The 13987-nt window shown below is 40.9% G+C and overlaps 1 protein-coding gene, 1 long non-coding RNA gene, 3 other non-coding genes and 1 gene segment (V, D, J or C); 2 read left to right on the top strand and 4 right to left on the bottom strand.

Annotated features, from left to right (window-relative positions):
* LOC132892138 (NACHT, LRR and PYD domains-containing protein 12-like) overlaps positions 1–13987 on the bottom strand; it is a 445190-nt gene that overhangs the window by 258279 nt on the left and 172924 nt on the right. The gene's annotated exons all lie outside the window — the stretch shown is intronic.
* LOC132887007 (uncharacterized) lies at positions 34–687 on the bottom strand. Its single transcript, XR_009654760.1, has 2 exons — positions 591–687; positions 34–464 (listed from the first exon to the last, which is right to left on the bottom strand). It is a non-coding gene; the product is annotated as an uncharacterized LOC132887007 (long non-coding RNA).
* On the bottom strand, positions 4894–5089 carry LOC132898476 (U2 spliceosomal RNA). The gene has a single exon (XR_009656530.1). It is a non-coding gene; the product is annotated as a U2 spliceosomal RNA (small nuclear RNA).
* LOC132896380 (U5 spliceosomal RNA) lies at positions 5262–5375 on the bottom strand. Its single transcript, XR_009656017.1, has one exon. It is a non-coding gene; the product is annotated as a U5 spliceosomal RNA (small nuclear RNA).
* trnad-guc (transfer RNA aspartic acid (anticodon GUC)) lies at positions 5844–5915 on the top strand. The gene has a single exon. It is a non-coding gene; the product is annotated as a tRNA-Asp (tRNA).
* Positions 13167–13725, top strand: LOC132889916 (T cell receptor alpha variable 12-3-like). The segment is given in 2 exon segments: positions 13167–13226; positions 13364–13725. Coding segments are annotated over 2 exon segments (402 nt in total).

Genomic DNA, 13987 nt, shown 5'->3' on the forward strand with positions numbered 1-13987 from the left:
CCAGAAGATACGCCTGGAAATGCGAGGCGCTGGCACTGGTTCCTGATGGATAAATACATGAACACAAAAAAGTCAGGACCCCAGGTCACAGAATTATATGCCATGCTCCTCCTGTTATAACACAATTTCCATTACAACCAGACATACATTACAAAAGGAGTGTTACGCTCACATCACAAGTGAGAAATAATGTAGAGGAGGCATGGAGCCAGTTCACTTATTTTACTTTTCAAAGCCAGCGCTACAAATTCAACCAAAGAGTGAAACAAAACAAAAGCCAGAATATGAACTTTAAAGTCCTTCAAAGAGGCACGCCGCTCAAGATTGAACGGGAGGCACTGAGAAGGACGTCATCTTGCCCTCGCTGCTCTCTCCTACGTAGAAAAAAGAGCCAGGTCATTTTGAAGGAGCATCAGGTGGACCCACGCGTCCCTCGTCAGCCTAATCGGCTACATCTTGCACACCTGAGAAGACACAAAAAAAAGCAGGAGGGCGGAAAAACCAAGACACGCCCTTTGGGCCGCCACAAGAAGTCATATCAAACTATTAATAAAGTACCCCCCCCCCCAAAAAAAAGAGAAAGTAAATACCTGGGATAAACCTAGTCAGGTGAAGATGGAAAGACTCCAGGGAGGTGGAGCCACGGGCACACCTGTAGCAGTTGAGCACCACGTCGCCTTTCTTCAGGGTGCCCATTTTAATGTAGAGGGGGAAGTCTGGGTCCTGGATGCAGGCCACGTGCTTCTTCTGATCCTTCCATATTCCCTGGATCCATTCGTGGTCGAGCAGAGGAACACCCAGAGTGTCCTTCCCAGCTGGGCTGTCAAACATACTGATCAATGCTTCAAGCAGTCTGGAGGTCTCCTCCACGCCCCTGGTCCTCCTCCGACAGTGCAGCGCCAACTCCCTCCGAGATATCCAGGCATTGAGACCCTCCTCTGTGATGTCCAGGATGCCCTTCGCCGCCAGCTCGCTCTTCTTAGCTTCACGAAGAGCAGACACATCCTCGGGATCCCACTCAAAGATGCACTTGGACAGGCGCGTCATAAAAATGCCATACAGGGGATGAGCCTCTGTGTTGACACCTGCGGCAAAGCGGCGCATGAAATGCCACACGTCAAGGCGCACTTGGAGCTCATCCCAGTCGGCAAACATCCTGTTCACTGCCCCACTGCAGCAGTCTCTGTCCACGTACATAATGTCGGGTGGAGCTACACCTGCCTCCCTGTACCGCTTCATTAGGCCTGTTGCCATCCCATCCAGAGCATGTGAAAGAAAGTGAACATAGGCTGTTAGCTGTAGTCATCTTCAAAACAACTATACTATACTACAATAAATGTATTACGCCATGTAATTTAATTTAATGTAATTTCTACTGATTACTTGTCTACCCTTACTCTTAAAATAGCTGGACCTGTATGGGGTAGTAGTAAATCATGTAATGATTTAACCAGCTGGCATGCATTCTATTTAAGTGTGGGATTAAAACATTGATTGCCTTCCCCCATGCTTAATGGCAGTGGACAAAAGACGGCATTCCAATGTTGGAAAAACACGACCCATCTACATAATTGCCCATCACAGGTGATAGAAAATAATGACCACCGAAACTTCTCACAATAGCCTTATTTTCTCATTGTCGTTAATGAGTTTCTCCTCATGACCGCAAGATCTCGTAATTAGGCGACTGTAAAGACTGTTTCTTTTTTAACACGAATAAAATAAAATCTGCTATTTTCGATATTCAAACCGCTTGAGACATTAATATGACGGAATATACTAGAGCATACATCAACGTCACATATTCTTCTGTTTACTCGACATTCGGTAGCACTGTTTACAGTCTTTACATCTGCACATTCCTCATTGAATCGGCTAAACCATGGTCGGTTTTAAAACAAATAAACCGTTTTGAGTACATACAAATACATTTCAGTACGCAGTTTGCCTTTTACATTTAATCGGTTTAGTCTGATTAAACAAATGCGACAATTTCCCCCTTCCTCATACAAGTAAGCCAGATTTCAGGCGGGCAGGCTGTTTGTTTGACCATTTAACCCGTTTTCACCAGAAATGAAGCACAACAACAAATTTTAAACCGTTTGGGTTTAATATCTTTTCGTATAAGTAAGAGATTTCCTTTACAGCCACCTACGTTAATGGTAGTCAATTACCACAGGCAGAAGAACAACACCGTGTATCACGAAACTTTACGAATTTTACGCTCAGCATTTTATGTAAAATCAAGAATCAGTAGCGACTACATTTCTCCGTATCATCCACCAAAAATCTCAAAGTTACATATACATTTACCTAGGAGAAATGCAAGTCCACTTACCTCGTTGAATCGCTGTGATGTTCTGATCACGAATGACAAGAGAACGAGCGGGCAGGGCCTAAAGTAAGCCCATGGGAGGCAACCTCATTGGTCAAAAGTAAGCCCACTGGCCCAAAGTAAGCCCATGGGAGGCAACCTCATTGGTCAAAAGTAAGCCCATGTCGGACCTGATTGGCCACTGTGGGCTTACTTTGGGCTTACTTTAGCGGTAACAGTGAGACACAGTAGGCGCACGTAAGAGGCAGTGGGATCGATACCCACGTTCTCCAAAGCAGCAACTTTGCATTTTACTTACTTGCATTTTAGAGAGAAAAAACTTTCTTGTCATCTTGCAAACCATCTGAATCCTCTGCACTTTCAGCTAAGTCAGTATCAAATTTCTTTCACCACATTCAAAGCAGCACATCTGTGAAAACAGCCACTATTTGGATTAAACCCACAACCGTGGCATTGCTTGCAACAATGACCAAATCAACTCATTGCACACTATTTTTCTGCTGATATGCTCCTCTGATGAGCTGTGAAGGCTAGCTATCACAGATTCCTTTCAATTTGCTTGTCTTTATTTCTTGAATTGCTGACTGACCTCAGTATCTCCAACTCACATTTTTCAGCCAGCTTGATATTATTCGGGCATTACGAGCCCAATTGTAGTAAAGGAAATTGGGAGGTGCCTGACCCCCACTGTCTTTTGACATCTGTAAGGTCTTCATCCTTCTCCGAGGTTTCTTTCCATGCCATATAAATTTTGACAGAGAGCCTTCAACATCTAAAATGACTTTCCTATTCATCTTAAGTGGCAACATTTGCATAGGGTATAATATCCTGGGAAATATATTCATTGTAATCAAACTTATTCTACCCATCCAAGACATCGGAAGATCAAACCACCTGTTAAGGTTATCTTTAACAGATGTTACAATTGCTTTCAATTTTCGTTTATACAGCTCTTTAATGTCTGCTGAAACTCTGATGCCCAGATATGTAAAACCTGAGGTTGACCATCTGAAAAGGAAACTGACAGGAGTTACCCAGTCCCCCAAGTCACCCAACGGTAAGGCCTCCAACTTGTTATAGCTAATTTTATACCCTGAAATCAGGTCAAATTGATTTATGATTTATTTTAAAGTAGGGATGAAATTCTCAGGGTTATTAATGAACAGTAATATGTTGTCAGCATAAAGCAAGATTCTGTATTCAACCTCTCCTAACTTGCACAGTTTTGGGTTGCCACAATTGCTCAGATCATGAGAAACATCTGTACTTCTACCGATTACCTAAAATAATTGAAAATCAGGGGGAGGAAACCAGAAAATTGTCAGAGGAGTGTCGTCGTCTCTGGCTTGCCAAACTAAACCAAGATCTGAGCGACAAAAATTCACACAACATAAGAGCGTGTTCAGTTCACTTTGTATCAGGTATGAGGTTTTTTTTTTTAAGTTTTGATCAATGCCTGAAAATTAAACATGACACCATATTCTACTGTCTAGCTGTGATGGTGCTTCTGTATGTTCTCTTGAGAGGAAGCTAAAGTTAAAAATCACAATCAGCCATCTGCTGTCAGCTGAGGTAGGTCCACAGGGGATGTGATTCATGACCTACAGTATATCACTGTACATGTAATGTACACAGTACACATCTTTGCTTTCACCAGATATTTGTCACCAAATTTCCATGCTTTTCGTTCCCTGACCCAGCCACAGCACATCTGGTAATAAGCTTCTAGTCCCTTGAAACACTTCAGATCCTCAGCAGTGTGGGGACTTAGCAAAAAAAAAAGTAGTTGATGATGTGTGGGTATGTCACAGCCAGCAGCAATGCACTGTCTTCACTCAGCTCCTCTCCCATTTCATATGGTTCCAGACTATTGATTAACTGCAATTTCACCATATAGCAGGCTCTTACACTGGGCTCTAGGCTTTCTACATACTTTCTAGCAGTTTCTGTCTTCTTACTGCAAAGTTTTTTAGTCAATACTATTACAAAAATCAAGATTTTTTTCTTTTCTGCATGAAATGCAAGCATTGTTTGTTTATGGAAATCAATATCTCTAATATTGCACGCATCCAGAACTTTCATGTTTTGGTGGCATCAGTGAGAACACTGTATTGGAGGTCCAGAAAGCTGGTATAGGGTAAGGTGGCCTGGGCCCATCTCTTGCACCTTTGCAGCTTTGTTAGCCATTACAAACAGGCAGAGAAATCTCTGGCCAACAAGCGTTCTTGATAGATAGATAGATAGATAGATAGATAGATAGATAGATAGATAGATTAAAAAAGAAGAGGTAGGGGGTGTAGTGTGATCTGTTTAATGAAAAAGTAGGGAAAAGAATTACTGCAGACTAACAGTCGGGTTGCTTGTTGAGCATGGAGAAAAGTTAAACCAAGCAAAGAAAGAATTTTTTTTAAGATAACTATTTCTAGAACTACTCCAACACCATGAAGATGCATAGAATAGTAAAAGCTAGCCTTAACACTAATTTTTCACTGTAAAATATCCATCTAATCTATTTATAAGGAAAACATACCAAACATTGAAATCATCTATTAAAGAAAAAAAAAGGTATCTTTCTTGAACAAAAACTCCATTCTTGGAGACACTTTAATACTATAGAACAAGCCCCTATTTCAGCTCTCTGTTATAAAAATTTGCTTAATATTATAACATTCTTATTCACAGAACATATCAGATATTAAATTGATAAAAACAGACACCACACTTGATCTTAGCTAAAGAGCAATAGCTTGCTGTAGTCAATAGCTTTAAATAAATCACTTCCAAATATTAAACTCCAGAAAGGTAAACACAGCTAGACTCCGCCCCCAACAGCTGGATCCTTTTTGAAGATGTCACCGTGTGTGTGTGTGTGTGGTTTCCATGCAGAAGGTTCGATATTTCTAACATTTGACCATGAAACATGTGCAGCTCTACCAGAGCAAAGCCTGCAAAAATAAGCTGAGCTCACTAACATCCCTCTCCCCGGAAATGTTTAGTAAAAGGTGAAAGATTTGCGGTCAGTGAAGAGAAACCTGAGCTGCATTGAACACTGGATCAGGTTAGTGACACTGGATTGGAGGCTGGGAGACTCTCAGCCAAGGGCGCAGGTTTGGTATTAACACTGGTGGGGACAGAAACCCAGTGCCAACCCCCAGTGGCGTCAACATTAGAGTCGCAATATTTTGCTCCGTTGTGTTCCATCAAAAGAGATCCATCATCTCTCCAAAGTTCAGACTTTTAAAATTTGAAGTTCAGAATTGTACTAACTCATGAATAATAATAATAATAATAATAATAAATTCATTTGATTAATAGCAAATCTTGCATGTGATGATTAACTCATTCTACCAATTTGCAAATGTGTTTTAAGCGAATAACGCATTGACTGTCGGGAGGGTGTATGTTCCTTTCCCTCATAAACGGAAGTGAACCCTGTCATACGGTGATTTCTACACTTTGATCTGCGCTGGTTTCTACGTTAGATTGATAAATGAGGGTCATTGTGTCCTCCTCGTTAGTATAGTGGACAGTATCTCCGCCTGTCACGCGGAAGACCGGGGTTCGATTCCCCGATGGGGAGACTTTAAAAATGTATTAACTTGTGCAGCAGGGGGATGGAGTGGTTTGCACTGTCGCCTCACAGCAAGAAGGTTCTGGGTTTGAGCCCAGCGGCTGGTGGGGGCCTTTCTGTGTGGAGTTTGTGTGTTCTCCCTGTGTCAGCTCTGGTTAACCCCACAGTTCAAAGACATGGAGCTCGGTTAACATGGGCTGGTCTCAGGCTGAAGTGCCCTTGAGCAAGGTACTGAAAGGAGATGTGCAGAACCATGGCCTCACTTCTTGTTTTTAAATGCCTTGAGACCTCAAGAATGGCATAGGAATAGTTTTAAGCGGTAATATATAGATTGAGGCACTGCCTAAAAGCCCATCTGTTTCTGGGTTGTAGAATTTTCTTATATCATAGCCAGCCTCTCTTGTTTTATTTCTTTACCGTTATAGTTACTATACTGTTTCCTTATGTTGTACAAAACAGACACAGAAAGAGAATAGCTCTGGCCTGATGAGTAGAGTCAGGGCACTGATTTTATTTACAAATTCGATTTCACCATTGGGTGGCACGGTGGTGTAGTGGTTAGCGCTGTCGCCTCACAGCAAGAAGGTCCTGGGTTCGAGCCCCGGGGCTGGCGAGGGCCTTTCTGTGTGGAGTTTGCATGTTCTCCCCGTGTCCGCGTGGGTTTCCTCCGGGTGCTCCGGTTTCCCCCACAGTCCAAAGACATGCAGGTTAGGCTAACTGGTGACTCTAAATTGACCGTAGGTGTGAATGGTTGTCTGTGTCTATGTGTCAGCCCTGTGATGACCTGGCGACTTGTCCAGGGTGTACCCCGCCTTTCGCCCGTAGTCAGCTGGGATAGGCTCCAGCTTGCCTGCGACCCTGTAGAAGGATAAAGCGGCTAGAGATGATGAGATGAGATTTCACCATTGCTGAGACAAGAATACAAAAAAAAAACATATTGGAAAAATATAATTTTGAAAACTAAATATAATACATTGAATCTGCTGCCCGGTACAAAACCGCGGGATAAAACCGCAGTGGGATTAGAACCTCCCGGGAACAGACTCCTCGTCCGAATGCAGCACATGGAGCTCCAGGGATTCGAGCTTTGACTTTGAAAAGATGATCGAGGTTTTGTCAAAAAAAAGTGCAGTTGAGGAAATATTTAAAACACTCAGCATCAGCATTATCAACATACTAATATTAAGAAATTGTGTTATGAAACTAGAAAGACCATTAAAGAGTTTTCTTGAGTTATAGTTTGTTTGCAAAAGATGAACATATTTTTTTAGAAGTGTGCACGTTTTGCACGAAGGTCTCAGGTCCTTATTACACGGTTATCAAAATGAATAATGCTCATAATATAGTATGTTGAGACAGAATGAACTCCAGTGATCGGCCATCTGGCTGTATTTTTAGACAATTTCTGCAGGCTGGAATCTTTGGGCTTCTTTTCATCCAAAAGAGAAAGTAACTGGTTGCTGGTGAGCTGAAAGAAAATCAGATATGTAAATAAGCATACACTTCTTTAAATGATAAAATTACACTTGTCAGTTAAAGGTAAGCGGTACAATGAAATTCATCATGGCAAGAAATCAGAAAACAACTCGATGGGTTTCTCACGACTCAGTTGTTGGGTTTCCTGTGGTAGCACAGAACCGAAACCATCTCGATGGGTTTCTTTATATATCCACACTCTATGCATATGGGGCTCCGCTAACACTGGCCACAAGGCGGTGTATATGACTGGTAATTACTAACACTGGCCACAAGGCGGAGTGTATGACTGGTAATTACTAACACTGGCCACTAGGCGGTGTGTATGACTGGTAATTACTAACACTGGCCACTAGGCGGTGTGTATGACTGGTAATTACTAACACTGGCCACTAGGCGGAGTGTATGACTGGTAATTACTAACACTGGCCACTAGGCGGTGTGTATGACTGTAATTACTAACACTGGCCACTAGGCGGTGTGTATGACTGGTAATTACTAACACTGGCCACTAGACGGTGTGTATGACTGGTAATTACTAACACTGGCCACTAGGCGGAGTGTATGACTGCTAATTACTAACACTGGCCACTAGGTGGTGTGTATGATCTATTCCGATGCCATACTTGAGGTCTCAAGGCATTGAAAAGCGAAAGGTGAGGCCATGGTTCTGTGTATCTCCTTTCAGTACCTTGCTCAAGGGCACTTCAGCCCAAGACCGGCCCATGTAAACTTCATGCCTTTAAACTGAGCCACCCACATTAATAAATTTTTAAAGCCTCCCCATCAGGAAATTGAACCCTGGTCTTCCACGTAACAGGTGGAGATACTGTCCACTATACGAACAAGGATGATACAATAATTCTCATTTATCAATCTAATGTAGAAACCAGCGCAGGTCAAAGTGTAGAAATCACCGTATGACAGGGTTCATGTGTGATTCATGAAACGTTTGTATCTTGCCAATCACAGCGTAAGAATGACTGGACATTGATAAATGTGGTGGGTGAAAACCATTGTCATTTAAATATCACAATCCTAAATATTATCGGTTTAGAGGCCTTGCTCCTTGACTTTACGACATGGAGAGGCGTAATATGGTCATGAAGAGAAACTTATCTGCCCTCAGAATAGAAGCTTTAAAATCACAAATCCAATGGAATAAATTATTTCTATTTGGCAGCCTGAACAGTAGCATCACAGGAAGGCAGAAAAAAATGTGGTATGGAAAGCACTTACTGCTGTGGTCAACAGCGTTCCTGTCAATAATCAAACTCCAGCTGATGTTTTCATATTTAATTTATAGGCCTACATCCGTGATATGTATAGCCAAGATACTGTATATAATAGTAGTCTACTATAATAGCTTCCATCGTAAATCTTTACATGTAGGAGAAGAAAAAAAAAACGGTCAGGTCTCAAACAAGTCGCGAAAAATTAAACGGTTGGAAAGTTTAGTTATTTTCTCATTTTAATGTTACAGGTTAATCAAAGTCAGGCACCACTGGTGTTCAGCCTTTGGCTAGACAAACCGGCCTGAAGCCACCCCACAGAGCCAGGAAATGGTGAGCTGTGTGAGAGAGAAGGAGATGAAAGTGACTGAATAACTACTTATCGCTCTCCAATAAAAAAAAAAAAAATTAATAAATACAAAATCCCGGCAGTGCAAAAATACCCTCTCATACCTTATGGATGTGAGACCTTATGGTCTTCTCACAGCCAGATGTGTCATTGCCAAGATCTGATTACTGGCAAGACTCCTCTTTAAATAGTTTAGATGCTTAATCATTCATCTTTCACATATTTGTATCTGAAGAATCAAACTTACATTGTCTTGCAATAGTATTCATCTCCCTTTGTATTTGTCCTGTTTTGTCGCATTACAAGCTGGAATTAAAATGATTTTTTGGGGGATTAGCACCATTTGATTTACACAACATGCCTCCCACTTTAAAGGTGAAAATTGTTGTTTTATTGTGACACAAACAATAATTAAGATGAAAAAACAGATATCTGGAGTAGAGGCACATGTAGAGGCACCACTAAAACACATAATTAAAATATTAATTTATGTACTTATCAGAGTATATTGTTCTCTCCCTCCATCCATTTTCTATACTGCATTTCTATTGTGGGTCATCAGTGAGCTGGAGCCATTCCGAGCTGACTATGATCGAGAAGCCGGGTACACCCTGGACTTGATCTTTTTGGCCATCATGGGAAATGCCGTGTGTGGCGCAAACCCAACACCCTGAGAACACCATTCCTACAGTGAAGCATGGTGGCGGCAGCATCATGCTGTAGGGATATTTTTTCATCTGCAGGTACAGGAAAGCTGGTCAGGACTAAAGGAAAGATGGATGGCAGTAAATACAGGACAGTTCTGGAGGAAAACCTGTTTTAGTCAGCCAGAGGTTGGCAGAAGAGAGGGAGGACAGAGCTGAGTGATGAGTAGGCAAAAGGGAATATCAAAAATATTTCAATTTAAAATAAACACTCAAAATTATCCTTTCATAGTACATCATGTTATTATTGCAAAAACAAAGCACATAAAACAGGTGACAAAACAGATCAAAAGCTTACCTGCATCCCTCCACAATTGGATGGAAGGCTGCCGTTATTTCCTGCATTACTCTGTTGGAGTCCCAGTCACAGCCAAATCCCAAGGCAGAGTTTATGTGTCCATTTTCAAAAAGCCAAGCTTTCTTGACACACGTGCAGATGTATGGTCTGGCAGAAGAATTACCTCTTTGGTGAAAGACTGAGCCACAGGATGTGAACAGTTTAATTGTGCCTGAAACCTGAGAAACATTAAAGAAAATCAAACTATATTCACTTACATTAAATATTCATGCATGTCCTGTATAGTCACTTATCTTTTCTGTTTACAAACAGCCACCTGCGTAAGCTGTGAATTTATTTTTTGAACTACTTACTTACTTTTGTGGTTAATAGTCAACATTTGTCTTACCATGGTACACTATTACTGTGTTACAATACTTCATGATTTGCTGCAATGTTATTAAAAAAACAAACAAAAAAATGTGTGATTAATACAGCACTCTCCAAGGTGCAGATCCATATTAGTGTGAAGACCTAAACAGACGAAGGTGTTCCAAAGGTGTTTGCAGATTTGAACAAGTGACCCTTCATTTAAGACATGAACTTTGTCTCCTTTTCTCACTCTCTCCTTTTCTCTGTAACACACACATAACGCACAAACGATGCATCTGGTGTGTGTGTGTGTGTGTGTGTGAAAGAGAGAGAGAGAAATAATTAATATTTTTAAATTTATGTATTTAAAAAAACCCCTCATTTTCGTCTTTCTGCTCTGTATAATTGGTAAACATTTATTCATGTGTTAAGGTTCTTCCCTTTGGTGAACACAAGATGGCGCAGTCAGTGATCACACAACCCTGCTTACATCCTCCAGAAATGTTGTCCAACCCTGCTTACATCCTCCACTGGTGAATGTTTGCTAGTAGTGGCAAACTTCTCATTATTGCCAGAATGCTGCTGGAAGTTTGTCTCTAGTGGTGAACATTGCAAACTTGTGACAACATTTTTTTGGCAAACTAATTTGTTTGCTGCAAATCTGCCACAAACATTTTGCTTTTGTAGCTGCGCTGGTTACTCTGAGTCGCTAAGCTCATTTACAGAGATACTATTCTGATAAAACAACACAACTGTCCACTTAAGAGTAAACTGTAATAAGAATACATATTCATCGAATGCCATTCTTGTTTTTTGACAAAGCGAAGTACCTGTAGTTCTCTTCTGTTCTCTTGATGCTATCTTGAGTAAAGGAACATTTTATTTTTCATATCTAACACCCTGTAAACTTGTGTTGTTAGGGCTGAGTATTAAGGGGTTTAATGAACGTTAATTAACAAGCAGGGGCGTTTCTAGCTATTGAAAAGACCAGGGGCTCAGTCAAGCTTTCCTGGGGCTTGTATTTCTTTTAAAGGAGATTGGCATAGATAGGTTGGGGAGGTTATATCTAACTTTACAAGAAATATTATCACCCACACACATTCACAGGTTATATCACTGTGACAGTGTTTATGCTGGGACAAATGAGGAAATGGAGACAGGTGCTACAATCCAAGGTGCACTTTTATTTCTAATGGTCAATTTTCAGGGCCACTACTTCAACTCACTCTCTTTCTCATTCCTGGCCATCTGAAAAACACACAGAGACACACGTTAATAGACCGCCAGTAATTAAACACAGTTGAACCTTGTCCCATGTTGCCTGCTGGTTCAATCTGACTCCTCTCCGTTCACAGCCGACACTCGACCACACCCTCACTGCCACACTCATCTTTATTATTACTGATTTTTGCACTGCTCTTTTTAAATGTATGTAGTTCAGTTTCTGTCTCCTTATTAAGTTATCATCAACACCCATAATGTCTCTGGAAACTGAGGCATGTGCCAACTGACTATTAAATATCACTATTAAACTGATGATAAATTTTTACTAAAAATATATAATCTGTCACTCACATATCTCTCCTTTAGGACCACAAACATTCTAAGCTACATTATTATATTGCAGCATTCAAAATCTCAGATAACATCCCATCTCACAAGATTATGATAATGTCTTCCAAGTCTCTCTCTCTTGCTCTCTCGCACACACATAAATACTATTTTCTCCAATGCATCCAGGCTCAGTTGACTGCAGCAGCTGATTTATGGTGTCTTGGACAACACAAATTTATGTTCACATTAATATTGTGTGGCAAAAAAAAAAAATCCCCCTATATGTGACTAATATGCCAAAGGCTGGCTATGGTACCGTCGGCTGGCTGGTTCTGCGTAGGCTACATGTCACATTAAAACATGATTAAATTATGTCAGGGCAACTACTGGTGTCTACACGAACAAAAATTGTTGTTGACCTGTTAAATAAACTTCATCAGGGCAAATAGACCACCACTGTGGATATTCATTAAACCACTCAAACTTTTGAGCTCACCTGGCACACTAATCATACAGAGCCTACGCTGTAAATCCAACATATCCAGGCTACATGGAGCAGTTTTTGTGCATCAACATAATTTGACAGGTTACATTGTTGATATATTCTATATATACACCCTCGGTCGATGACTTACTATCTGGTTTCAGCTTGAAAAAATCCAACAATAGTGGATTGTTTTTTAAGCCATCTTCCAACCAGTTCTGAATGTTCTTCTTCTGTTGGCAGTCACCAAAGTTTTGATCCCCCTACTCCCTTAGTCTTTGGACGCTGCAAGTCAAGTTCCAATCTGTTTCAGTCAGTTGTTTTCTATTAAGCTCTTACTTTTTTGAGCGTGAAAATACCCGGGGCTATAGTCCCGAGTGATAGGGCCTAACGATACCACTGTTAACAAGTAAAAAAATATATTATATATTAAATTCTTTCTAATTCTCAAGTAAACCTGTTTCTCTTCCAATTAGCAGTTCTAACATTAAGCTGCTGCTGCACACATGAAGGAAGTAAAACACATTAAACAAATTATCACACACTCTTCAAGCAAATATCACTGCAAACTTCATTTGATTCAGTAAACCTCACTCACACCCTCATATACACACACGCTGATTCATCTTTAGTCAGTGATTTATCCTGGTCAGGGTCCCACGTGATGCTCAGTGTAAAGCCAGAACGCTGCAGCAACTCAACAGTCTGACAGTAACATTGGTGACACTGTCATGTGATGCTGTGGGGTGGAGCTTCATGAAGCTTTATGATGTTAACATATGAGAGTACAGAAAGACCTCAGAATATTTTCATTCAACTAAGACCATTCAGCATGTTCACTGTTATATTCCTGTGTCTGTGGCTTTCACTGAGTGAGTTAACTTTGACTTTTTCTTGTTTCAGAAACTAGTGATTAATTAGTCTGTGTGGTGTTAAGAAAAATCAGAACATAGGTCTGACATGTAGTCCTGGCTTGATTAAAAACATTATGTTCTCTTCTTTATGACAGGTGACTCCATGGCAGATTCAATCGAGCCACTTTTCACTCAGAAAGTTGTTGATGAAGGTGATGATGTTACTCTGTCCTGCAGCTACAAATTCAGTGTTTCAGGAAGCAACAACCTGCAGTGGTACAGGCAATATCCAAAATCTAAACCCAAGTTCCTTCTTTATATTTATCCAACTGGACTTCGAAGTCCTGACCTCCCCCCACGAATGACTGCTCAAGTTCAGGAAAATAACCGAGTGGATCTGCTCATCTCCTCTGCTGCTGTATCAGACTCTGCACTATACTACTGTGCTCTGCAGCCCACAGTGACAGGAAATCCAACTGCACTGTACAAAAACTTTCACACAGTTTTATTCCTTTGAAAGCAGTTCTGCCAATTATTTTGAGAAATCTACATGCACTTTTGGGGGGTGATTCTTCCATGATTTACGAAGTTTCTATTCTTGGCATATACTGGATTATTAGATATCAGTTCCTTCATTCATTCATCCCATGATTCATTCATTGGAAAACTGGGCTTGAGGGAGGAATATGATTAAAGCAGAAAACATGGAGGAAACCTCATGTAACCCGAGCTCAATATTGAACTGGGCAGCAATACTACCCACAGCTCAACTGTCCCTG

This window comes from Neoarius graeffei, chromosome 1 (genome assembly GCF_027579695.1).
Source record: "Neoarius graeffei isolate fNeoGra1 chromosome 1, fNeoGra1.pri, whole genome shotgun sequence".
Taxonomy (NCBI): Eukaryota; Metazoa; Chordata; class Actinopteri; order Siluriformes; family Ariidae; genus Neoarius; species Neoarius graeffei.